Here is a 27,957-nt window from a genome sequence, read left to right as displayed (position 1 = left end):
TAGATGATTCTAGGGAAAGGGGTAAAAGGAAGAATGAAGTCTTGACTAAGGCAAAGGAGATGGAACAGATCTTTGATACTTCATCAGATGAGTGAGAAATGAGGGAGGTTTGGGTAGTTCTGAGGTATGGATGCTGAGTGCACTAGAAAGATATAGGATTGCTGGTCATATTGCTGCCAGTTAATGGCTTTGATGTCGTAACTTCAAATCCTGTCACTTTGCTTTTAAGATTTTTCTCCAGAAAAAAAAAAAAAAAAAAAAAAAAACTTTTCTCCAGAAAAAAAAAAAAAAAAAAAAAAGATTTTTCTCCAGCAACTACTAGAGAAAAGATTGCAAATCAAACAGGACTTTCCCATCTGTTCTTCTAAGTAGCCATGTTTTTGGAGTAATATAGCTGTAGGTACAAAGTGCTAGACTTCTCTCATTCCTTATGAAACCTCACTTCAAACCTCTTTACACAAACTAGAATGGCCCCTAATATCCAGGCCATGACAGAACTCAAAAAGGTAGTGTTATTGCTCTTCATCAACCTGTAGACTTTACATTCATGTGATCAGTTCACGAATTCCCCTGCCTGTCAGTAAAACCCAGTAAGTGTGGATGGGGTAGCTTCTTTCTTTGAACAATCCATTTACAATAATGGCAGAACAGTATAATGGTGAAGAAGAGGAGAGTCTTGTCTTCAAACCCATATCTAATCAACTAACTGTATGACGTTGGGCAGCATGCTCATTCTCCACTTGGTAACTTAGAATAATATCAATATTTCTCTCAGTAGAATAGTTATGAGGATTTAATGCACTTAAGACACTCATCAGCTTTAAGCCACACAACTAGGGTGACCAATTCTTCCTGGTTTTCCCTTCACTGTCCCAGTTTTAGCACTGGTATCCCACATCCTAGGAACCCTGTCAGTCCTGAGCAAATCTGGGACAGTTGGTCATCTGATATACAGTCCATGTTTAAGTATTAGTAGGAAAGGCTGCTAGAATATACTAAGCCGCAGTATAAGGCCTTGGCCTCTGCCCTCAAAGGGAAGAGAGTATATCACAATTAAAACAGTGTGTGAGACTTCTGGGGTGATGGCAATGTTTGGGTCTTGATTGTAGTGATAGTTTCCTGAATGTGATCATCTATGGAAATTCATCAAGTTGAACATACTTTAAATATGCAGCTATAGTATATAAATCATACCTTATGAAGATTTTTAAAATAAAAATAACTTAGAAAACAATGTGTCTGTTGAGTGCCATGAAGGAACAATAAAATGTTTCAATCCTGGCCCATGACCCATTGGTAAAAGGACTTGCCACCCTCTCTAAAGACTTGTGCCTGAGGAGCAGATGAGTTAGGACAATGCACAGAAAGAAATTTTGTTGCTGTACTTCCCAATAAACCTAATTCATGAATTAAAGAAGTTTGTGTTCTTAGCAAAAGGTAAGAGACTAGGTGCTAGAATCAGCCTGCCTGGGTTTGAATTCCAGCTTTGCCTTTTATGGGGAAGAGGCTTACTCTCTCTTAGCTTCACTTTTCCTACATTATAAAATGGTGATAAATACTACCTACTGCATAAGATAGTGATGATAAAATGTACATAAAACATTTAGCACAATGCCTGTGTTTTACATGGTATTTGCTGAGTAAAAATTAGCTATTATTTTTGGTAGGTTTGGGAGGACCACAGAGTATTCAGTGTAATCACCTTCAGGTACAAATATAAACTTATATCTAGGTTTGTGTTGGTTCCTATATTTACACTTCCTTATCGGAGGGAGAGAGAAGCAACACCAACCAACTTACATGTGAGAATTAAAGCACCAATGATAAAAATGAGAGCCAGCCCAGCGGAGATCCCTGCTCCAATGTAGACGCCTAGTCTGGTGGTCGCACCAGCATCTTCTAACTCATTAGCCAATGTGGGTATTTGCTATGGAAACACAAACAGAATTGCAGCAAGTGGCCAGAGATCAGTTGTGTGGTCAGCAAGTCTCATGACTTGTGCATCAGACCATCCCCTTAACAGCACCACAGGAGTGCAGGGACCTTGACACTACTCATGATCTGTCTCCTTCCAGGCAAGCCTCAAACCACCCAAAGAAAGGGATGAGCATACTCTTCAGAGTTAGTAGGGAATAAAATATGCCACTTCTATGCTGTGGGGGCACAGGAGTCTTAGCAAATAAAATCTCCTCTCCAAATAAAAATGGGCTTTAGAACGGAACTCCCTTCATTCAACGTCCCCTGGTGTTCCGGGAAGTTTCAGAGTGGTCTAAACTTGGTGTCTGGTAGAGAAACCCCCACCTTCACAGAAAGACAGTGATTTAAGAGCCAGCCTTTGCGACCAGACAATCCTGGGTTCAAATCCCAGCTCTGCCACCATTGTGTAGAGTTCTTGGGAAAATTAAGTGACAAGAGATATAAAATGCTTGGCACAGGGGCTTGTATATAATAAATGCTTAAGCAGTGATAAGTATTATGGCTATTGCTCTAATCAGTTGAATTTTTTAACAGAGAAAATGCTTCTGCTTCCAAAATCTTAGTCTATGTTCCCCCTTTAAAAGCAATAATAGTCAACACTTCTAAAACAAGTCAAAGAAATTAAATCTTCCATTTATTCAATAAACATTTACAGCAGGAGTTCTATATGCAAGATACTATGCATTAAATACTACAAACATACAGAGGCACTTAAGAGTCAGTCTTTGTTCACGAAGAGGGGGAGGAACAAAGTGCTAAGCCTCAGTTGTGAATACACAAGTAGGGGACTTAGTCAAATGAGTGCAGACTCCTGGATACATCCCCAAAGAATTTTAAGTTGCTACTAAAGCTTGCTATCTAGGGGATTCGCTTTTACTCTAACAAGGTGGGAGATACTAAATTTGTGATTAATTAAAATATTGATTTATGTATAATTGGACATACAAATTCTTGGGTTAAAATATTCCTGACTGGAGTCTTGTCATACATAAATAAATTTAAACTATCTTTCTTATTAAAGTTGCCATGGAAATGAGAATAAATATACTCTAAGGAGCTAGAGGGTCTCTGAAACCTCCACAGTGGCATACAGTTGTGAAATATGAGAAAAGAGACAAGAGGGTAGTGCTTCTTGGTTTTGGTTTTCCAGCACTTACTATGTGCCAGTCACTTTATATGCATTACAATAGACCTATGCAGTTAGAACGGTCATCATCAACATATTACAGCCAAGGGCTCTGAGGCTAAGGGAGATTAAGGCATTTTCCCCCTAGCAGAGAGCAAACAAGAAGGAAGACTAAAGCTGAACTTTCTTTTCTCTAAATTGAGCATGAGGTTAGTGCATGAGTGCACGCACACGCACACACAAACATGCACACACGCACACAAAGTCACTTACAGTTTGTTTATCATGGAGGGCCACCAGTGTCTGTGTCTCTGCCATAAAGAGAAAAAATAACCAATAGAACAATCAAGAATGTTTTCTGTTATCTGACTTTTCAAAAAAGTCGTAAAGATACCTAGAGTCCTATTTGTAATTAATTCAATAATACTCTTCACAAGGATTAATTGTGAGACTAACAAAATTTTCTTAACACTTGCAAATCAATTTTAGGGTGACCATATTTTTTTAGCCAGATAATGAACCGGACTACTTAAGTTCCATGATGAGGAGACCTCTGTAAGAAAGACCTATGTTGAATATATGGTTCATTGTGTCCACAGGGCCCCAGTGGGGCTGCAAAATTCCAACAACATTAATTATACTCAAGTAGGCATTATATTGTAATTAGACTTTGAAAGATAACAAAAGTTAATTTTCTTGAAAAAGTTTACCATTTACTCATTAAGAGGGAGACAGGGTATTTAGTTGCCTAAAAATGAAAGTAATACAACCATGGCTATAATTTACCATGAGCAGACATTGTGCTAAATTCTTTGAGCAAAATATCTCATTTAGCATTCAAAACAATTATTCTAAAGTGAGTATTATTAGCCTTGTCACACAGATGAAGAAGCTGAGAATTCAAAAGTGAAGGGACTTACCAAGGTCATACAGCTTAGTGAATAACTGAAATGGCCTTCTGGTTTAGGTGTGCATATCTTCAAATATAAACTCCTATCTGCGCTGCCTTCAACAACCTTCGCCTCAATACTGTCACTATCAAGCAGTCATATTACCTACTCGCCAGCTCCCCTTCTTTCCTTTTCATCCATTTATTTGTTCATCTGTCTAGCCACTTGATGAACATATACAACAATCCTACTCCATGCCAGGCATGCGGTGCAGATCCACAAACAGTATGGGCACAAGCCCTGACCTCACAGACTCTACATTCTAAAAATCAATAGATTGTCATCTTTGGGAAAATTAAAGATGCCTACTCATTTCTCTGGCTGAGTAAGAGGCTTTGAAACTTCTTAAATGTCATGGCCACTTTCTGGAAGCCTAAAAATCTAAATCCTTTCATAAAGAACCCCTAATTTAACAAACCATGATTTTAATATTAAAATTTTAATATTATCAGCCTAAAAATATTTTTTTAAAAAAGAGAGATTATCTTCCACTTACCTTTGCTCTTTTTAATGCCTAAAAGGAATTTGAAGTAGAAAAACCACATTGGTGGAACTGCTAAGTAAACACTGAATCTTAACCACACATAAGATTTTCTAATATATACCCAGTTTCTGCTTCCCTAAAATTATTTTTCTTGGTCTAAATGGTAAGACTGACTTCTCCTTTAAAAAAAAAAAATTCAATTAACAGTGAAAATAACCCAACAGTGCTCTATTTTATTGATTATCACAGCTTAACTTCACATAGATAGCTATCAACCAGGTGAGTGGGACAGTAAGAAAAATCTGCATTGGTTTTCCTAAAGAAACCAAGACTTGGTTGAAGTGGAGGTGGCAGTGGGGTGGGATGTGATGGTTTTAAAAATATATAAATCTATAGTTTACCATCTAGTACATATTACCTGCCAGACATGGTGCTTAGCACTTTATTTGCATAATATCTTTTAATCTTCACCACAATACGTAGGTACTATTATTTTTCTATTTTTCAGATGAAGAACCTGAGTCTCAGAGAGGTGCTTTGCCTAAGATCTCACAACGAGTAATTGGCAACCCTGAGATTCAAACCCAATCTACCTCCAGAGCTAAGGACTCACCATGACCTAGTCCTGCTGCCTTCGAGTGGAAGAGACATTGCACTGTTTTGTGTTCAAGATATGTTTAGGAGCTTCCAAGACCCTTGGAACTTTTACTTGTTAAGGCTCCACTCCACTTTATAGCAAACATACTAAATGTACCCACATTCCACATTAAAGGAAAGGTTTGTATAACTACATACAAGTTGACTGACAGGGAAGTAATTGACATAATGTTACATATTATAGACAGGCCATTAAATAATAATTTTAATTTTTCATTTCATTTTCCCATTTTGGAACTGTTGCCTTTTTGCTTAAATATTTTCTCAGAGTCCTTTGAAAAGCTCAGAGACTGTAGGTACTATGCCAAATGCAAGAGCTGACCCCATCTTTGTTGCTCAAGAGGGAAGGAACCAACAGGTAAAAACTAAAGGGAAAAGCAGCTGTTTTTGATATGGACAACTTTGAGGAAATGCCTCATGAGGAAGGTGTGTGAGCATTCAGTGAATGCCCATTTGGCTGTGACACTGTAAAGAACATTGGAGCACAGGATGGGAATGTGCTCATATAATAAACATGTGGTATGACTTGATTAAACCACAATGTGGATTGTCATCTGGTTCCACCACATTTAATTTCTTCATTAATTGCATGAGAGATGTTGGCTGGCTACCAATCACTAAAGGATCACCAAAGATGAAACTATTAGAGAGCTAAAGTTAATACTTTTAATAATAACTAATATTGGAGTGTTTCTGTGGGCTAGGTACTATGAGCACTTTATGTACATTACCACACTCAATTTTTATAATAATGGTAAGCAATAGGTACTGGGATTACCCCCAATGTAGAAGTAAGGGAATTGAGCCTCAAAGAGTTTGAGCAATTTTGCTTTGACCTATAAAGCTAGTATGAAGATAATGGAACCCTGTTGCTGACATACTTAACCACAATCTCATTCTGCCTCCAGGTCTTACTGGTAATGTTAAAGATGATAACCAACATGTAATGAGTACATACTATAATCAAATACTGGGCTAAGCAATGGAGACACCGTTTCTTATTTAAATCTCATAAAGTGGGACTTAGGAGATTAAGATATGGGATGTACCTGTTATTACCCTCATCTTCCTGAATGGAAGACTACACCCCTCAGAGTATAAGAGGGACCAGGAATCTGACAGGAGACATCTAAGATTAATCTCCCTGCTCAGTGTGATCTGTGGTCTGCTATTTTGACCCTATCTTCTCTTCCAGAGCAACATGGAAAAGTCCTGCTGAATTACTCAAAGAATGTAGCTGCTTCTTCTGAGGCTAGAATTGAAGATGCCAGGCTTCATTCCAGTTAAAAGAGATCCTTGAAATCATCTAATCCAACCCCAAATAGGGACTGGAGCCAGTTCGTGACAAAGACATCCCCAGTCTGGGAGTCAGTTGGAAAATAATGGCAATGTAATGAGTTTTTCATTAAGACTAAATTTATTTAACTTAAAAACATTTCTTTTTTTAACACAATAATGGCATTAGAATTTTTTTTCTTATTTGGCAAAATATGTAGATCACCAGAACTCTTTTTTTTGGATGGGGTGGGAATTTTACCAGGTTACAAAATCCAAAGTCTGTGAACCCTCTCCTTGAACAGGCAAGAAGCAGAGATCCAGGGAAATGAAAGGTTTCAGCCCAGGTCACAGGGCTACTTGTGACTAATTCTGAATCTTAGCTCAGGGTTCCTTTTCCCAGCACAGGTTTGGGCCCATTACCCCCCGCCCCCACACACTTTCTCATGTGCACAGGGACATTCATGCCTCCACTCAAACATTTTTCTCATCTCTTTCCCATATTCAAAATCCCCCAAACTCTAAAAACACCTGAAGTCTTGCTGCTACACCTCCTGTGTAATTACCTGAGCCATGTCCCTTGGTGGTGAGCATCAGTGGAAAGGGTGCAGTGAAGTCTCTCCATGGAGTCCAAGTAGCAATGACCTTGGCTAATATCAGAAACCAATATAAGGATGAGTCTCCTCTAAGAGCAGAGAACTTGTTGCAGGGAATCAAAGCAGAAAAAAATCTGAAGTGCAATAAATGAAGGGAAGCACCTGCCCAACTGCCAAACCTACCCAGACTCCTTCCTTGAGAGTGTATGACACTCTTAAAATGTTGGTTAGAGGTGTGTTACAGTCATCATTGCCACAGTCTCATTGTTCATAATAGAACTAACAGCCACTCAAATGGCCACGCTAAATGCTTTTCATAAACACCTCATAAAATCCTTCCAGTGGCTTCTGGCTTCTGTGATAGGTATTACCATACATCATAGAAGAGGAGTTTACAGAGTTTAAATAACTTGCCCAAGATTACACAGATAGGTAAGAGGCAAAGTTGGATTTGAACTCCACTCCATCAGCCACACACTATATGCTCTATAAATCCCAAAACATGTGAGCATAGGCACCCTACTCCTCCCTACCCCACAGGGACACAATCAAGTGGTTCTCAATCTTGGCCGTACGGGGAAGGGGGGGAAGAATCATTTAAGGTAGACTATATAAAATCCCAGTGCTCAGGCTCTACCTGCTAGGATGCCAATGTATCTGGTTCATGGGTGCGGACCAAGGAACTATGGGTTTTAAAAAGTTTTCCAGGTGATTCTAATGAGTAGTCAGGTTCTCAAACCACCAATCTTGACTTTTCCTCCCACTCTATAGATCCTGACGATGGTTTTAAAATAGGTGAAGTGAATTAAAAGTGGCTGGGCATTGCTGGTAGAGCCTGTTAAACTTTAGGTCTCAGAGACCCACCCTCAGGGCTGTAATTGGGGAGATCAGAAGTACTACCGATTAGTATATTTAATATTACCTGCAGGTGATTTTATCCAAGAAGTAATGCAAAGGTCCACTCACCCGGTTTGATGACCAACTCCAGGTTTGACTTTTTATCATTCATTAGGCCTGGGAATTGGATCCGGCAGCAATAGGTCCCACTGTCGGCTAGAGTCACATTCTCTATAGTCAAGGACACATCTCCTTTGTGGAAATTCCTCATTAGCCGGTATCTGTTGGATGTCTGATATTTCAAGTTCCTTCCATCTGTGCTGAGCACCGTATTATGACATTCAAACACAGGACAGGATCCCTTGCCCCAGCAGATAGGTACAAGATTCTCAGAAGTGGTTGGAGAGTAGGTGCAGGGCAGATCAGCATTCTGACCCACTTCAGCTACATATGCCCCTTCTGAAGACCCTGAATAAAGACGGAAAGAGAGCAAGACCCAAGCGATGAATGAGGTTGGGGATTTCAAGTAATGCCTTATAGAATAAAAGGGAAACCAGTGCTGCTGTTCTGGTTGGAAGATGATTCACTATGACAATGATTCTCAGACTTGAGTAGCATCAGAATCACTGGGAAGATGTATTTAAACACAGTTGGCTGGGCTCAATGGCTAGAGTTCCTAATTCAATAGGTCTGGGGTAGGGTATAAGAATTTGAATTTCTAGCAAGTTCCCAGGAGCTGTTGGCATGGCCGGTCTCAGAAACTCACTATGAGAACCCAAAGAGAGAATTGTGGTCCAGCCCTGTGAACACCAAAGGGCAAAGCTGATGGAAACAAATAATCAGAAAACGGGTCATTGTCAGCCAGTAAAACAGCTCACTGGCCTGGGCTCGTTGTCTGCTCACCAATGAAACAGTTAACCTGACCTAAATCTCTCTTTTTTTAAGCACTTGGCACATAATAAATAAAAGCAATTGGCTGAGTAAGAAGCTTGTGTATTTAAAACCACTCACAAGCTATCTTGAGATTTAAAATTAATTGCTTTTACGTTTATATATATATTAGCAAATATATATATATATATATATATATATATATATATATAGTAAAAACATTTAAATAGTATAACAGGTATACGAGAATATACTCCCTCTCCCTACTCCTTCCCATTTTCCAGATCCCCTTCCCAGAGTCTATACACTAGGAAGCATTCATGTATTCCCACTGCCTGCAACACACATACATAAAAATGTAATATATACGTCCTTCTACACCTTCTTTTTTCAATTGACTTTGGACTTAGAGACGTTTCTCATGGCTATGTGTAGTCAGTTTCCCTGTTTGCATCATGGATTTATCACAACTTATTTACCTACTCCCCCACTGGTGGACATTTAGGTTGCTTCCAAATTTGCTATTACAAACAATACAATGACCATCCTTGTATCTTTATCCTATAGTATTCAAGTGTGAAAGTCCATGCCCAGACTTACTTGTGAGGAGTAGCAGCAACAGCAGGACACAGTCAAAGGAAAGATGTGAAACCATGGATTCTGAAGACAAGTCAAATAATAGCTCTGTTTAGTTTTAATTCTCCAGTGGAACTGGGGAGCTCTTGCAGTTGTATCTTCTCCACTGCGCTCAACTGATGGCCCAGCACATCAGCGCATCTGACTACAAATCTTTCCTCTCTATTGCTGCCAAGTCCACAGTTAGATCAAAGGAAACCCCAGTTCTCTGTCATGCTACACCACAGACATCCTGTCAGTCTCTGATATTTATCCGTTGGTATCAACGAAGAGGAAGCAACACTCAGAGAAAGAAAAGTCTCTCTCAGTCAAGAAAATTCTGTTAGCAAATAGAGACCCCTCATATCTCCAATGAAATAATCCTCTGTGTGAAATGGATGGCATATGGGTCCAGCTAGTTACAAGGGAACACAAGGTAGGAACATATCATCCATGTGTTCATTCAGTCAGATCAGCCAGTTGGTTGGTCATGTGACCAATGTGAATGAAGCACCTACTAGGTGTCAGGAACTGGACTGGGAGCTGGAGATCACGACAATGAATGGCATGTTCTTTATCCTCACATTTATGAGTCCTTTCCACTCCATCCCTGAGCTTAATTCTTAGCCTTGTTCTAACACAAGTTGGCTGTGTCGTGTAACCTTGCTGGATCTCGGTTCCTTCATTTATAAAACGCATCAAATGAGGAAATTGTGTTAGGTGACATATGCACAGCTCCCTGCTCTAGTACTCTGACTCAAACCCTTCCACTTAGGAAAGATATATTCCTTTCTGCAATGTTTCTTTTTGCCCACTGTCCAGGGGAAGAGAGGGGACCCCAATATTCTGTTTCATCTAATGTACACAAAATGTCCCCTCCTCTCCACCCCAAAGACAACTTCCGGCATGAATTGTCAGAAATTATTGAGTTCCAGCTCCACTCTCCATCACAGAGGTAACATCTCAGACCCCAACAGTCTCAGCCCTGAGACAGTGACATCTGTCTGAGAGCCTTAAAAGCCAATGGTTCTTTACAAGAATGAGCTCATAGACTGAAGAGTCTTTGAAAACATGGCGGCCTTCCTCCATGTGGCTGAACTTCCTTGTCACTCATCTTTCTAGCACTAAATGCATTTAATATAAATGTCCAGCTCGTTCAGTGTGTGCACTTCAATAGCATCACAAATGTAGCAGTTACTCAAGAGATCACAGTCAATTTCTTCATCTTATAGATAGGGAAACTGAGACCTCATGAAGTTGATCTGCCCAAAGGCACCTGATTGGTCATTTCAGATGAGAACTGAGTCCCTTGAGCTTCAGATTTTTTCCAGTATAAACTGTTTTATGAACTTCATATTTGCCCTTTATATATCTGCCTACATAACTGATAACAACCAGCAAATGTCAATATTCAAGAATAAGGCAGAATGGATTAAACATGGGGTCAGAGGTCATGTTTACCGCCTGACCACCTCCCCCGCACCCCCTCACCCCCAGCAATACTCTTAAAAGTTTTAGCCTTCAGATTTTGTGTTCTGTTTTTTTCCTTTTTTACTGTTTTGTTTTTTATTGTTAGTACTCTGTTTTCTGTCCATCTCTAGAGTTACTGCTGGAACCAGCTTTATAAAATATTAACAATTTATTAATTCATTGAAGTCTAGTCATAAATGAGCCTAGAAATCTACTCTAACCCCCTTCTTTTTTTTTTCCCTGGATATAGGAGGCTGTTTCTGAGCATTTTCATGTTTATTTAACTTTTATTTCTTGTTTCTCCAAAAAAACCTGTTTAGATAATTCATTCAAATAGCTAAAATTTAAAGCAATATCAAAGCTTTATGAAGAAGCCTTGTTCGCACTCCTCCAAGTCTACCAACTTCCCCCACCCACCCTGTAGGTTTCTGTTTCCTAAGTGTCATGTGTATACCCCCAATGAAATCACAAGAAAATAAAATATATATTCGTATTCCCTCCTTTCTTAGACAAATTGTATACCTGTGTTGCACCTTGTATTTTCTATTTATTGTTTTATAAAAAAAATTTTGACATACACAAAAGCAGAGAGAAAAGTATGACTTCCCAACACACAGATTCAAAATTATCAACTTCTATATTAAAACAAATCCCAGACATCATGTTATTTCACCCTTACAGACTTCAGTGTGCATTTTGCTTTTTGAAAGTGGATATTCTGCTGCTTAACCACAATACTATTATTACACATGCCCAAATTAATAATGATGTCTTAGCACTTAATTCTTCACTCCATAATCAAATTTTCCCTGATTATCTCAAAGATACCCTTTTACAATACATTTGTTTATATCCAGATCCAAACAAGGTCCCTGCGTTCCATTTGGTTGATATGTCTCTTAAGTATCTTAATCTTCCTTCCATACCCCTGCCACCAACTGGTTGTCCAAACCAGTTATTCTGCAGAATGTTCCACATTCTGGGTTTGCCTGCTTCCTTGTGGTAACATTTAAATGATTCCTCTTTTCTGTGTGTTTCCTATAAACGAAACTTAGCTCTAGTAGTTTAGTTAGATTCAGTTTGACTTTTTGGCAAGAGTACTTCACAGCTGGTGCTGTGTGCTTCAGATTCCACCACAATTATCTGGTTGTGTGTAGAGTACTAACATTGATCAGCTTGCATCTTTCTTTTTAAACTTCACTCTCTATTCCAAAGATCTCTGCATTCCATCTCATAAAAAATTTCCTCATTCTTTATTACAGCCCTGTGGATGCCACTGAATGAAAACATTGTGTTAAAGCAACAATGTTATCATCCCCTTGAAATGGACCCATCACATCTCAATTTATTTGTAAAGTTGACCATAAAAGATCCATAGAGGCCTATGGTTCTTTAATTACGGGCAATAGAAGTTTGCGTCTTAAAAGGAGCCTGGAATGTGTTTCTGGTAAAGAAGTCTTATATATGGTAATTAATTCATTTCTAAATTGTGTGAAGAAAGTTGTATTATGAGTTTTCATAAGGTATGTTTGTTGAATGTTAGCTACAATTATGTAGTGGGGTACTACATATAATACCACATACAGTGTTTTTGCTTTTCCCCTTCAGCAGCAGGAAAAGTGGCAAAAAAAAAAAAAATCTGACTCCTTAAAGATAGTCTCCAAGCACCAAATGAAAGCATTAGGATTATGTGTAGTTAGAAGTTACAGTGATAGGTAACTAAAGGGCCACTAGACAAAATTCATAATGGAAGTTAGAGAGTTTTATACAGGTCAGGAGACAGGAGAACATGGGTGATACAGATGGGATTATGTGGAAAAACTCAGTCTAGTTAGAATCTACCTTGTGCAATGGGGATGCTGCAGAAGAATGGGTATTGGAGAGATGACTACATAAGGAATCCTATATATCCTTGATTTGAATCAAAAGCCCTATCTTACTCAAACCATAACACTTTAGTTTCCATGTAGTATTACTCGCAAGGTTTTGCAAAGGGAGGCACTAAGTTTGGATATTAAGGATAAGAAGTTAAGTGAAGCAATTTTGAACTAGGTCTTCTGACTTCCAGATTGCATCTAGCCATGTGACTTCCCTTTAAAAGTGCTTGTAAGGAACTGAGTGGGAAAAATTAGAGAGGGAGACAAACCATGAGAGACTCCTAACTGTGGGAAATTAACAAAGGGTTGCAGAAGGGGAGGTGGGTGGGGGGTTGGGGTAACTGGGTGATGGGCACTGAGGAGGGCACTTCAGGGGATAAGCACTAGGTGTTATACTATATGTAATATATATGTAAATCGAACTTCAATAAAAACAAACAAACAAACAAACAAAAAAAAACAAAGGTGCTTGTTAGAAAAAGTCCATCAGGAAAGACAAGTACCATGTGCTTTTACATAGAATTTAAGAAACAAACAAGCATGGGGGAAAGTGTGAGAGAGACAACTCAAGAAAAGGAATCTTAACTATAGAGAACAAACCAATGGTTACCAGAAGGGAGGTGGGCAGTGGGATGGATGGAAATAGGCAATGCAGTAAACAAGAGTGCACCTGTTGTGATGAGCACCAGGTGATGTATGGAAGTGCTGAATCACTATATTACCTGCAACTAATTTTACACTGGCTATTAACTAACTGAAATTTAAATAAAAACTTTGAAAATAAATAAATAAAAGTGCTTGTAAAAAAGCTTTCAGTACTTGAAAACTTTTATTAGGGGCACCTGGGTGGCTCAGTGTTGAGCATCTGACTTTGGCTCAGGTCATGATCCTGGGGCCCTGGGATCAAGTCCCACATCAGGTACCTGGCAGGAAGACTGCTTTTCCCTCTGCCTATGTCACAGACTCTTTCTCTGTATCTCATGAATAAATAAAAATCTTAAAAAAAAAAAAAAAAAAAACCTTTTTATTATATAAGTCATACTCATTGTAGAAATTTCTGGAAAAAAAAAAGAATATAAATAAATAAAAACCATAATCTCAGTAGCATGAAATCCTACTGTCAACATAATGGATCTCCTTTCAGATCTTTGTCTGGGTTCATCTCTAAATATAGGAACATGTTCATGTCAGTATCTCTTGTGGGTAGATCACCAGAAAATCTCACTCATGGATAGTAGGAACACCATGAACACAAGGGGATACAGGAGAAGGTACAAAACATATCTATATACTCCCCATTAAACTGTCAGTTCAAAGACTCCACCTCAGATGAAAGTCTTTTATTTTTATTCTTTTTTTTTTTTTTTTTTGCATCTCCATGCACTCATTTGCATTAGGTTGCTCTCAGCATTGCCCTCCCCACCAGGCCCCAACCTGAGAGGGCAATCTCAAACCAGAGATCCTGGGCAGACCTGAAGGCAACTTCTAGGTCTTCAGAATGATGATACATTTATAAGACAAATCAATTTCTCTCTTGCTATGGACCACCTCTCATAGCACGATCTTAGTGTTGTTCTTATACCAATAAACCCTTCTTCTCTCATTAGAGTGTTTATGTTGCAGTTAAGAAAAAACCCAACTCAAACTAGCTTAAACTAGAAAGTGAATTTATTGCCTGACATTTACTGAAAAGTTCAGCTGCAGGCCGACTTAACTTAATGGCTCCCATGAGGTTACCGGGTACCTGGTTCCTTGCTGTCTCCAATTTTGGCTCTGTGGAGGCCGAGAAAAATTAAGGCCATTCCACCTCAAGTTTAGCATTAGCACAAGTACAGCCATCTTAGGCCTCTGGGAATAAGAGCTGAACTTTACAGGAAAAACTGCAGATTGTCCTAGGCAGGGAATCCTGTATCAGAAAGACAATAAAGCTCAGAATGCCCTCGGCAGAGAATCCCGTATCAGATCTTAAGAAACTCCCCCACCCTTTCCCCCATATTGGAATGGAAAAAATTCCTCCACCCCTTCTGAAGATCCCCTAAACCAGCCCATAAAAAACTCAGCTGTAACCCACTTCACGGTCCAAGTCCCTGCTCTACTGTATGGAGTATACTTGGACCCGAGCTCGAGCTTGTAAATAAACCCTCATGTACTTGCATCGGTGTCGGCTCCTTGGTGGTTTCTCGGATTCGCAATCTTGGGCACAACAGGCTCCTTCCTCATATTCTACATGGTGTGCACCTGCAGAATACACAGCCACATACTAAGAACATCTTTCAGCTGCTCTCACACAAGCCCAGTGATTCACATCCCCTCAAAGGCCCATATTGGTCACAGACTCATTCCTGAACTGTGTCCACAGGATCAAAAAGGACTAATTGGTTTGAGCCTGAGCCATATCCCCAATCTTGTGTTCTAAAAGTGAAAGGAGGTGGTTCCTCCAAAGAAAAGCGTGGTGCATTTCAGGAGGAAAGATGGATTCTGGGCAGCAAAAGCAAATGTCCACTAGAGATGCCTTCCCAGAAGGGGATGGGATGCAGACATGGGAAAAGAAAATCTGCCCTTCCAAATAGGCATGGTTCTTCTTACAAAACAACAACAATATATATATTCGAATGCTCTTCACACACTGGGGAGATGCTAAAGAGCTTTTGTGTTTATAGACAGTTTTTGTATTTAGTAACTATGAATGCCAGTAAGATTAAGATCACCCTCAAACCAGCGCAAGAGGCAGTTTTGACCCCTCTCCAGAGCTCTGTGCACAGCGTAGAAAACAGAGGCCCAACAAGGACGTCAACATTCTGAGATATGGCGATATTTGCCCAGCAGGCCACTCCGAAGGGAAGTTAATGCTACCCCTGTGCATATAATCAAACCTCTTCAGAGTAGAGGAAGTGGGGAGGGCTGTAAAAATAATACCCCTCGTAATACAGCAAGGCTCCCAGTGACAAAACTGAAAAATCAAAAGGGGTCTACCATCAAAAAAATTCTGTTGAGCTATGTATGAGTCACTGCGGGAACTCCTCCCTGCAGGCTCATCTTGAAAGTGCAGGGCCGCTGCTTCCTGCAGAGACCACGCTAGTGGGGGGAACTGCCTGAGTGGTCACTCACTCCTATTCCAGCATATTCTCGAATGTGGCATCTCTTCTTTCTTCTGTTTGCTCACGAGTCTCTTACCACCCCCAGTTCAGATAGTGAAGGTAATCATACTCCTCAGTTCAAGGCACCTACTCCTCATTGATCCGGTGAGGTCTCTTTCCTCTTTTCTTTTACTATTTTCCACCTTCATCCGTGACTGAGATTCTCATTTTTCTCTCTCCATGGGCATCCACTTTACAAGAATGTAGTTGAGCAGTTTTCCAAGGTGCTTGCTTATTCCTGTTTACATTCTCACTGTCAGTGAGAACGCTTGTGATGCTCCGTGACTCTGCTAATCACAGTCCCGTTAGACTTAAAAAAAAAAAAAAAAAAAAAGATTGTATTTATTTATTCATGAAAGACATAGAGAGAGAGGCAGAGACACAGGCAGAGGGAGAAGCAGGATCCTCGCATGGAGCCTGAGGTGGGACTCGATCCCAAGTCCCCGGGATCACGTCCTGAGCTGAAGGCAGACACTCAACCACTGAGCCACCCAGGTGCCCCCGTCGGACTTTTTAATTTTTTCCAAGACGATGGTGCCTGATGATGTCACAATATAGCTTTAAGATTAAACTGTTGTCTGGTGGAAAATATAACTGTTGCCTGTACAAAACATTGCACAGATAAACTCATAGTGTACAAATATTTATAAAGCAGTCAGGTAACCAGGACCCAGAACAAAAAGTAAAACTGCCAATCTCCTGAAGTCCTGCTGACACCCACTCCAAGCCCATGTGTCCCTTCCTGATCACAAAACCTTCCCCCTGTCCTCCAAATAATCACTATTCTAAGTTTTGCAGTAATCATTTGCCCTTTTTATGGTTTTTACCACCTGTGTGTGCATTCCAAAATTATATGAATAGTTTTGCTTATTTTTGAATATTGTATGAATGATGTATCACCTGTAAGCTTTTGTGTTTTGTTTCTTTCACTCAGAGTATTTGAGACATTCATTCATGCTGTTGTGTATTCCTGTTGGTTGTTTGTTGTTGTTACTGAATATTTTTCCGGGAGTGGATATGCCTCAAATTATTTGTTCATTCTATTTTAGATAAACACTTCACCTTCTGAATCAGTTATCATAAACAATGCTACCCTGGACATTCTCCTACACGAATCCTAGTGCTCACACACAGAACCTTCTCTGGAGTATACTTCTGAGAGTAGGATTATTGGGTCAAAGGGGATATACATTTTGAAATTTATTCGATAATGCCTGTTTCCCAAGACATCTACCAGCAGTGTATAAAAATTTCTCCTCTTCCATGACCTCATCAACACTTAGTATTGCCAGATTTTTTTTCAAACTGGCAAAGGATATGATGGCATCTCACTGTCAGATGAAAGTCCTGTGTTTTTAATTTGCATCTTCCTCTTTACTAGCAAGGTTACTTTTTCTTTTGTTCAAGAGCTCTTTGGATTTGAGGAGTGCTAAGGGGAGAAAGGCTTATTTTGTCCATGTTTCTGTTGGGATTCTCAGTTTTTTATCACAAATTAATAATTATCCATATAAATTATGAGTATTTACATATTTTGGATACTAGTCCTCTGCTGATTTAATCTTCTGTGAATACAGTGTTTTCTCCCACGTTGTGGAGTAAACTTGACCTTTTGACAATATTGAGCGTTTCAATCCATAAATGTTTTCTATCTAGATTTTCTTTAATATCCCATAATAAAATGTTTAAATTTTCCCTAGAGAGATCTTCAACTTATACCTTAAGTTTTTCCTGAGTACTTTATATTATTGATGCTATTTTACATGTATCTTATTTTTAAGTTTTTATATCGTTTCTGGTATTCTGAAATGCACTTTTATTTTTGAATGGTGCTTTTCCCCCTCTAACCATTAATCTCTTATTAATAAATTATCTGTGGATTATATTGTTTTCTATGTAGTCATATTTCCTGCAAATAATGACAGTTTAGTTTCTTCCTCTTCAATCCTATATTTTATTTTCCTTACATGCTGGAGAGGAAGGAGATCTAGTTTCTATTTCATAGAAGTTTTGATAGCAGGCATCCTATTTCATTCCAGCTCTTAAAGAAGAGGTTTCAGCTTCCACCTTGGGTATCTATTATTCTGTAGCTTTTATGGAGCTACTGTTTAGAGAATGGAAAGTTCTCTTTCATTCCTAAATATCTAAGATATTTTTTTCTTTTTTTCATGAATGGATACTAAATTTTATAAATGCCTTTCATACATCTGTTGAGATGATCAAGTGATTTTTCTCTTTTAATCTATTATGACAGACTAATTTTCTATTCTGCATTCCTAAAATAAACAGATTGACCATAAAACATTACCTTTTATTTTTACATATTCCTGGGTCGAATGTGCTAGTATTTTATCTATGCTAGTCTCACAAAGAGAATGTTCCCTCTTTATCTATTCTCTGAAAGAGTCTACATAAAATAAGCTTGTTTTTTGTTTTTTTCTGACAATGTTTGGTAGAACTTGCTAGCAAAGCTATTTGAACTTTAAGTTTTCTTTGTGAGAAGAATTTGACTACTGGTATGTTTTAAAAAAAAAATCATTAGAAAGCTATTCAAGTTTTCTATTCTTAAACCAATACTGGTAACTTTATAAGAATTTGTCTATTTTTGTCTAAATTTTTACATTTATTCATATAAACTTATCCACAATATTTTCAGATTATTGCATACTGTCCATAAAATGTATAGGAATGTCCCTTTTTCATTTCTATTATTTGTGCCTTCCTTTTTTTCTTCTTCTTCTTTATTACTCTCTCCCGTAAATAGCGATGGCTTAGTGCCTAGACACATGCACCACATAAGCCTCCTAGGTCCCCCCTCAGCCCTTCCAGATCAAACACTTCTGCACACGTGATTAGCAAGCCTGAGACCTAACTGAATATACTGCTTCAGAAAGAATTAGAGTGAGTCTCCTCTTTCATTTTCAACATTAATAGTACCTACCCTATGAGAGGGTACAAGGATTACCACAGTTAAGGCTACACAGCCAGTAAATACTGGGGCTCCAATTCCACCATGCCTTTCTCTTTCTCTTTTCTTTTACACCTGAGGTTTAATTCTGCCATTTGTTAGCTGAAGTGTCCTTGGTGTAGAGCAAGTTACATTCTTAAGTCTCAATTTCTTTACCCACAAAATCATTTTTATTTTTCCAATTTGAATATACTTAGACACAAATATGAACTCAGACTACATATAGTAACTTGCTTTTATCGTATTTAGAATATCTTTCCATGTCAGTATTTTCATTCTGAATGGCTCCTAACAGTTGGATGGTATTCATAGCAGATCTTCGTGTTTGTTGAAAGAATGAATGAAAAAATCAATAAAGACCTGAAAGACATCATTCCTTGTAGTTCTGATATAACGCATTCCTGGTCAGCCCAGCAATGCCTCCCCACCTGACTCCTATCCTTTGAACATCTTCCCTTACTCACAGACCTTGGTCATGTGTGTTAAGCAAACGTGAGAAGCATCTGTCATCATTCACTCAGTACAAACAAACAGCACCAAGGCCTCCCCCAGGTCTTGTCCGGGAAACAAAAGCTCTGATCAAAAGACTGTATTCACAACATAATACTAAGTATTTTGAAAAATTCACCCCCGTTCTCTCCAGGAGAAAAGATTTTGTAGGCTAGAGACATAGGCAACAAGTCTCACTTGTTGAATAAAAACAAGCTCAGTATCATAAGCAGCACCTGAGTTTCTCCTGCCTACTCCCTGACTGCAGCTTCTAAACTTGAGATAAGAGTGCCACTTACTGTTAGACTAATCACATTGCAATTTGAAAACAGTTCTTAAATCTCTGGAGTCTAAATGCCAAATGAAGACAAAGGACTTATCAGGTAAGATACTAATTGACCTTTGATAGCTTACTAACTACTAGAAATTGTGCTAAGTACTTTGTAGCCATAATCTCATTTAGGCCTTAGAACAATCCTATATTTTTTATTTCTGTGGTTATTACTAGTTTTGTGAGCACACTCCAGGGTTTTGAATCCAACCACCTAGGTCATAGCCTCCAGACCAAATCCAGTTAGCTGTCCTATTTTTGTATATGCCACAAGCTAAGGATTATTTGTTTAAATAGGGAAAATCAAAAGAATATTTCATAACATGAAAACTATTTAATTCAAGTTTCGTTGTCTATAGAAAGTTGTATTGGAACATAGACACACTCATTTGCTTAGATAGTCTATGGCTGCTTTTGCACCATAGTGTATTTCAGTAGTTGTGACAGGGACCTGATGGTCCTCAATGTCTAAAATATTTACTAACTTGTTCTTTACAGAAAAAGTGGTCAACTCCTGACCTCGATTCTAATTTGGATACACCATCTGGGCAAGCCACAAAACTGAGCCTTAGTTTCATATAGAACACCTACCAACAGCAGTTTTTAAGGAAGATTAGCGCTATAAACACAGTATCTCCTGAAGATGCCTGCAGAAGTCTAAGACATAAATGCCTTAACATATTCAAAGGAAGTTCATAATTTCCATCTACAAATCTGTTCCTCCCTTAATCCAGTATTGTGTAGTGTCTTGAGTATGGACTTTAGGGTTGAAATATGGGATTCCACTCTAAGCTCCACTATGACTTTTAAATTATATGATGCAGTAGAAAGGTGCTCAAGTATGGAGGTTGAGTGCTTAGGCCTTGAAACTAGGTTTCAATCCTGGTTCTGCCTCTCACTAGCTTGGTGACCTTGGGTGGGTTATATAACCTTTTAGAACCTCTGCTTCCTCATCTGTAATATGGATGTTAAAAAATCATAATGCTTTTTTTAAAAAAATTATTCGTGAGAGAGACAGAGAGAGGCAGAGACAGACAAAGGGAGAAGCAGGCTCCCCATGGGGAGCCTGATGTAGGACTCAATCCCAGAACCCCAGGATCAGTGGTTGAGCATCTCATGATCCTGGGGTTCTGACTGAGCCACCCAGGTGTCCCATAATACTAATTTTACTGGGATGCTGTGAGGATAATAAATTTATCTATGTAAAAAGATTAGAACAGTGCTAAGCAAAGCTCTCTATATATTTGCTATAGATTTCCCATCTTATTTAGGATAAAACAAATTCCTTCCCTTAACCTTCTAAAGCCTCTAATCTGCCCTCCATCTGCTTCTCTATCTCCAACCTCTTCCCTATGTTGCAGCCAAACATGATTTCTCACCCAAATCATGCTTTTTCTTTATGGGACACTTGTACTTGGTGTTTCCAGTGACCTTAGAAGTTAGCACAGGCCTTTTCTCTGAAATACAGCACAGCACAGTTGAAACTCCCTTCCAAAGCCCTTCACAAATGTGAACATGTAAACGTAACTTGAAAAGATAGTGTGAACAAGGAATTTTGAGCAGGCAATAGGAATAAAATGAGAAGCAAGATTCTTCTGAGTGTTGTAATGGCTGAATAGTTAAAACACAAACAGACCTTCAAAAATTAATTCATTTGTTTTGTTTACCTTTCTTCCATTTTCCTCCCCATTCTCCATTTCCATGGTAACTAGACCAGTGTCAGGCAGAGGACCCCACTTTTCACTAATACAATTAATAAATGAATAGTATGGTGGAGAATTTAGGAATAGAGATTAATACAACCTGTTTATTTTTATCAAAACTTTACATGTGCTCAATTTGTAGTGGACATCTACAGTATGACAAAACTCAGCACTTCTTTTCCTGAGACGGAGACTACCTTCTCCCATGCGTGGACATTTTGGGGACTGCCAAATTCTTAACAGGATTCAGGCGCCAGCTAATTGGCCCAGCTGAAATGAGGAATGCCACTCTTAATTATTTTCCCCCTCTGGACTAGTTAATGCCTCCTTTTCCCCCTGACAGCGGTGCACAAAGATTTAAACTTGGGAACTGCTAGCAGCCATGTTCTCTATACATTCACAAAAAAGGCTGGTTTGTAAAAAAAAAAAAAAAAAAAAAAAAAAAAGCAGCAGCAGCTAACATAAAGAAACCAGACAAGAGAAACAATGAAGGGATCTGAATGGAGTTTGAGTAGCAGTTGCCCTGGAGACTCTTCTAGTCCTCTTCACAGTTCAATTTATCCTTTAATCATGTAACTGCATAGTATCTTTTCAAAAATCTGTCATTTTTGCTTCAACTAAGTTAAGCAGAGTGTACTAATACAATACTCCTTTAACTCACTGCACAGTCATCAAGAGATTTAAAACCAGTGCCAAAGCCTCACTCCAGGACAATGAAATCAAAATCTCTGGAGTCTGGGAATCGGTAATTTCAAGAGGTGCCAGGCTATTCCAGAGATTTCATTTTGAGGAATCAGTCTACCAGGAATATTCACTATAACTAGTTATGCAGAGATGTATTTTAACCCTCACAAGATTGAAAGACTATGACTTTCAAACTTGAAATTATCAGACTAGTGTTCTTTCATCTCATTGTAATTGCAGTTCACATTAGAACTCTTATTAATTTTGGTGAGGTGCTACCTGGACCTTCAAGAACAGATCCTCAGAGCCTCCCAAAGTCAGAATTTAAGATTCCTCGTGGAATTTTAACTCCTAATCCTTCCTAAACACACACATACACACACTCTCCCATATAAATGATGTTGATTCTAGTAACATTAGATGACTCATTTAGTTTTTTCCATGCAAAAACTGAAAAGCAGCCAAAAATAAGGGGCTAGTACCCCTTAGCCTCAAAGTTATAAAATAATTGAGGTCAAAGGAAAGAAATTTTTTGGAGAGTTGCTCGTGTTATGCAATATCCAACTACCCCCCCCCCAAGCAGATGGGGGGGCTCCTCTCCCTCTTCGATTTAATCTTGAGGTTTAATCTGGACTGTGCTCCCAGAGCCCAAAGACTATACCAAACACATATGGAAAAAAATTTTGGCCAACTAGTGGCCTAATAGAGAGCTATCTACTTGGCAACAGTCTACACTCCCAAGATGTTTAAGGAAAAGGATGCATAAATGTTTCACATGAAGAATAGGCGTATAGCCATATTAAACTAGACTTTGCCAGCTCTAGGACTAGAAATATACCAAACCCCTGAAGAGTGGTATACCAGGAACCAAGAACTGAGAGAAGAATCAAAAGTAGACATCTGGAAAATGTACTACCTTTGTCAGTGACTTTTTTTTTTTTTCCTTAAGACTTATTTGAGAGAACGAGGGAGGGGGGCGGGAGCAAGCTCTGCTCCCCACTGAGCAGGGAGCCTGATGTGAGGCTGGATCCCAAAACCCTGAGATCATAACCTGAGCCGAAGGCAGAAACTTAACCAACTGAGCCACCCAGGTGCCTCCTTTATCAGTGATTCTTAATCTTGAGTGTGAATCAGAACCTAAGGGCTTTTTTAAACCACAGCTTGTTGGGCCCTCCCCAACAAGTTTGATTTAGGTCTAGGGTGAGGTCTGAGAATCTGCATTTCTAACAAGTCCTCAAGTGATGGTAATGCTGCTGGACAAAACTTAGAACCATCGACCTACATAAAGAGAAAGACCAGCAAAGAAGTTCAGATACAAAGTGGAGTCTTTACAAAGACCCTGGTGGAAGAGAGGATGGACGGCAGGAAAGAAAATGCAGAAATAAAATGTCAGTGCTCAAAAACAAGCTGACTTCTCACTCATATAGTCAAATCAGCTAGGGTAGGGGTGGTTAACAAATGGAGAGCCTAGTCCTCAGCCATTCAAAGACCCACCTGACTGAACTTTTATTATTTTCAAGTGGCTTCCAAAGTTAACCCAGATGTAGCCATCCAACCAGCAGCTGAGAAGAAAATGGAGGAACTTACAAAAAAAAAATGTTATGGGGGCACCTGGGTGGCTCTGTGGTTGAGTGTCTGCCTTTGGCTCAGGTCATGATCCCAGGGTCCTGGGATCAAGCCCTGCATCAGGCTCCCTGCAGGGAGCCTGCTTCTGCCTATGTCTCTGCCCCTCTCTTTTGTGTTTCTCGTGAATAAATAAATCTTTTTTTAAAAAAATTGTTATGCAAGAGGCCTGAAGTTTTGCACTCATATTCCATTGCTAAGAGCTTAGTCCTATGGCTGTATGTAGACCCAAGGAGTGAAAAAATGTAGACCCTGGCATGGCAGCCATATTTCAGGGGAACAAGCATCTCCAATACACAATCCAATTAGTAGTCTCTGCTACTAATCCCCTTCTCATTGCAGGCTCCCAGCCTTAGCAAGTCTGAGTACAGCTTTAAAGGAAATGTATAGCTAATTACATAGACATTTTACTAAAATGAATGTAATGAAAAGTATTCAAAGGACTTATTATCTGCAAAAAAAAAAAAAAACAAAGGACTTATTATCTGAGTGACTGGAAACAGGTTATGAGACCTACCCACGGTAGGAACAAGAAGCTGAGATAGTGGGTTTTCAGAAGCACTCAAGAGGGAAAATAAAATTGCTGTTTTATAAATCTATGGGGTTCCTCTCTTTTAACATGTTACACTACTTTTTTAGAGATCAAGTAAATTTTTAAGTAAAATAAATCTAAAGATTTTATAATTTCACATTTAAACAGCTTGATATCCTTTATTTATCTATCATTCTTAAATCAAATAACAAACCTACTTTTCAAAGATGAAAGCTTGCTATTACTGAGGATATCTTTAATGTTTTCTGCAACTCCAAAACCAGGATGTTTCACACAATTTCAGCACTTTGCTTTTTAAGGTGATTACTTTTAACGTATGCATATCCTCATTTGCCTATACTTGCCATAAAGTAAAATTACAGCCTGTGACATCTCATAATTGATAAAGTTAGAGTCAAGTCATTTACATGACTTCTAGTTATATCTCTTTTGAAACTCTCCAAAGCAAATTAACCATATATGCCATTTACTGAAAAATAAAAGAAAAAGAAACATCCTTCATGGTCTTTCATTCATTTCATCAATTAGGACACACAAGGCAGCATCCTTCTCTATTATCTGGTCTCTCCTATGACCTGAATTTTCTCTTTGCTGTTCACTCTGTCCAGTACAATTGTTGCTATCATCAGCATCCATTGGTTCAGTTTTTACTCTCATCCCTGCTTCAGAATGGGGCAAATCATCAGGCAAAGAAGCCAAGCAATTCTGAATCATCTCAATGACTCGTTCCAGATGCTTCTGAAACCGCTCAGCTGTTTCAAGGCGTTGACGTTTCTGCACCTCCATCATTACTCTCAATGTCTCTCTTGCTTGGTGCGGTCGGTATTCATTTATGAGATGATGCACATGTACAAAAAGCAGCTTAAGATCTTCTAGTTTCTCTTCTCGTTTTATACTCCCAGGGCTCCTTATCAAGATATCTAAGAGGTCTAAGAAATTGATAAGAATTGACATATTGAGTTTTCTCAGTTCTTTCTTATGATCAAACTGCATAGGATGAAGCCGTTCGATGCCCTGGCTTTCTAAAGGGCGGATGATAAGATCATCACATTGGAACTGATTGCCAAACATCATATAGCTGTCTTTTATTGGAGGTGGAGGCTTGGGAGCGAGGCCTTCCTGAATATTTTCATCTGTATATTCCTTGATGTACTGCATTGGAGGTGGTGGAAGGGCACTCACTTGTTGTGGCTCACCCATAGTGGAAGATCAAGAACCTATGGAAATAAGCCAAAGATTTAGAGTAGAGTTATAAAACTAACCTGTCACAGTGGGTGACTACAGACAGTATTTTTCTTATTTTTCTTTGGCAGTTTGGGGCACAGGACAAAACAATCCCTTTAGTTTCTAAAACAACATGGACAGGCTGCCATCTTTTTCTAATTAGCATTGTATCTTCAATCATCCAACTATTTCTCCTTCTTTGCTTAAGACTTTCATTGGCACACACAAAAAATATATGAAGTAAAAAAAAAAGAAAAAATATATGAAATATATTTTCATCTATAAATAAAATCTGGAATCCACAGCCTTCACTAATTACATCACTTTTCCACACCTCTCTATAGCCAAATTACACATGCTGTCTCCCCATCTCGTATCACAATCCTTTTGGTTTTATATTATAGATTGATTCCAAAAGCAAACACCTACTTATAAGTCTAATAACACTTTGACAAAATTAACATTGCTGTATTTCAGACAGCTGGTATCACCTGAGCTTCTTTGATGAAATGATGATCCAATTTCATACCTTTTTTCCCTGCAATGCACACTACATTTTCTTATGGACACGTTAACTTTAAACCGACCATACCTGATTTTCAAGGTGTAACACCACCATCCAACACCAAAGATGGCAAATACTACTACACTGGAGGCAGTTTTACATTCGGAATTTTGTGAGATATTGAGTAAGGGCAGCTGTGGAGCAGCCCTGGGTTTCTACCAAGCCAAGATGGTGAAAAGGATTTTTTGGAAGTGAGGTGAATGAGCAGGTTTGGTGGAGTTAGGAGGCAGTGCTCAAAGGCATCATGATCTACTATAACTTTACCAACTCATAATTCACTCCCCTGCATATTCATTTTTGTCATTATCCAAATTGGCCTCAACCTCCTAAATCCACAAAAACTATTCAAAGTCATCAACAATCACCGCAAATCCAATGGATATTTTTCTAAAGTGATTTTACTCAATCTTTCATCAGTATTTTCTTCTTTTTCAACACACTTCCCTTCTCCCTCAGCTTCCATGAGCCGACATTTAGGTTTTCCTCCTATCTCAGTGGCCACTCCCTCTCAATCCCGTTTAGTGCCTTTCCTCTACCCAAATTTTAATGTTATATGCCTCAGAGTGTTGCTCTGGGGGCCCTCTTCTCACTCTAAATTAGGGAATCAGAAATTCAAGTGCCAAAACTGCAGGTAACATAAACAGTGAAGCACTCTGGGACAATGATCCAGATGAATAAGCATGCCAAATCTCAAAGTCTCCAGCCATTAGCTTTCATATGGGAATGAAGACTCATTGCTCCCCAGTTTATTTCTTAAAAGAGGGCAAAAATCCAGATTTCATGCAGAATCTCTCAATTTTTAAATACTGGTAATTAGTTCTAGAAATGGTCAAGTCTTGTGAGGTCAAAAAGAACTTATCTACAATCTTTGTGGTCTGTGGGCCAATAGTTTTAGACTTCTGTTTTATATTCTCCCTTGGGTGATTATTAGTTAATTCCCTGGCTTTTAACACCATTTCTACCAGTCATTCTCAACCAAGGGCAATTTTGCCCACCAGGAAACATAGGGCAAGGTCTGGAGATATTTTTACTTGTCACAACTGGGGGATGGGGTGTTACTGGCATCTAACTGGTAGAGGCTAGGGATGCTGCCGAACACTTACAATGCGTATGACAGCCCCCAAAAAGGAATTATCCCAGCCCCAAATGTCAAAATATTGTGCCAAAGTGGAGAAGCCCTGTTCTGTGTTTATGACTCTGTACTTTCTAGCTCTAATCCAAACTGCCTGATCTCCTGGATGGCTCATAAAGCATTCAGGTTGAACCACTTGCATAAAGTCACAGATTAAGTAGTAGAGGAAGGATTCAGAACCATAGTATCTTAAACACTACTCTACATTATCAAGGATAAACAAAAAAACATTGCTTCCATCTTAGTGCCACTTACAACCTAACAAAAAAAACACAAAAATAACTACCAAGTTTTAAGGCTCCTACAGAAGGCCAACAGTTCTACCAAAAATAAGTCTAAAAATTCCACACAGGAAAATTATCATAAGCAAAATTAAAAGACAATCCCATTCTTTTGGGAGAAAAATGCCTGCAAGCTAACAGAGCAAATATTGGAAATTTTATTTTGACTTTTCAAAAATTTATTTTCTGACTCCACTCCCACCGGAAGGAGGGCACTAGGACTTCAGGAACTGCCGAATACACAACTCCATCTCCAGCACCTCAACACCTAAAAGATCCTCAATAAAGGCCCACTGATTTTTTTTTTTTTAACCTCCGTTTTTTAAAACAGAATAATAGACAAAAGAGGACAAGGAGGAGGGCTCAGGTGGTTCAGTCGGTTAAGCTTCTGCCTTTGGCTCAAGTCATGGATTCAGGTCCTGATCTCAGGGTCCTGGGATTGAGCCCGCATCCGGCTCCCAGCTTAGCAGGGAATCTGCTTCTCCCTTCTCCCTCTGCCTTTCCCCACGCTGGGC

General features: G+C 38.9%; 2 protein-coding genes across 4 annotated transcripts in view; both read right to left on the bottom strand.

Moving 5' to 3' along the window:
• Nucleotides 1–24,223, bottom strand: part of HAVCR2 (hepatitis A virus cellular receptor 2) — a 30,253-nt gene extending 6,030 nt beyond the window's left edge. Inside the window, exons 1-7 of one of the 3 annotated variants that reach the window (XM_072824368.1) lie at nt 15,864–24,223; nt 14,906–14,993; nt 9,394–9,453; nt 8,032–8,370; nt 7,036–7,119; nt 3,377–3,414; nt 1,801–1,927 (exon numbers count right to left, since the gene is read on the bottom strand). In XM_072824368.1, the coding sequence (XP_072680469.1) occupies nt 1,801–1,927; nt 3,377–3,414; nt 7,036–7,119; nt 8,032–8,370; nt 9,394–9,453; nt 14,906–14,975 (718 nt within the window). In that variant the 5' untranslated portion in view covers nt 14,976–14,993; nt 15,864–24,223. Of the gene's footprint in view, nt 1–1,800; nt 1,928–3,376; nt 3,415–7,035; nt 7,120–8,031; nt 8,371–9,393; nt 9,454–14,905; nt 14,994–15,863 lie in introns of those variants that run through there. The other 2 variants (XM_072824369.1, XM_072824370.1) reach the window with 2 other exon arrangements.
• A 140-nt stretch (nt 24,224–24,363) lies between these two features.
• On the bottom strand, nt 24,364–25,440 carry MED7 (mediator complex subunit 7). Its single transcript, XM_072824378.1, has one exon. The coding sequence runs from the start codon at nt 25,438–25,440 to the stop codon at nt 24,739–24,741; it is 702 nt and encodes a 233-aa protein (XP_072680479.1). The 3' UTR covers nt 24,364–24,738.
• Nucleotides 25,441–27,957: the final 2,517 nt, after the last annotated feature.

The sequence above is a fragment of the Canis lupus genome, chromosome 4 (assembly GCF_048164855.1).
Source record: "Canis lupus baileyi chromosome 4, mCanLup2.hap1, whole genome shotgun sequence".
In the NCBI taxonomy this organism is placed as follows: domain Eukaryota; kingdom Metazoa; phylum Chordata; class Mammalia; order Carnivora; family Canidae; genus Canis; species Canis lupus.
The sequence above is the reverse complement of the archived record's forward strand: the minus strand, read 5'-3'. Positions and strand labels throughout refer to the sequence as shown.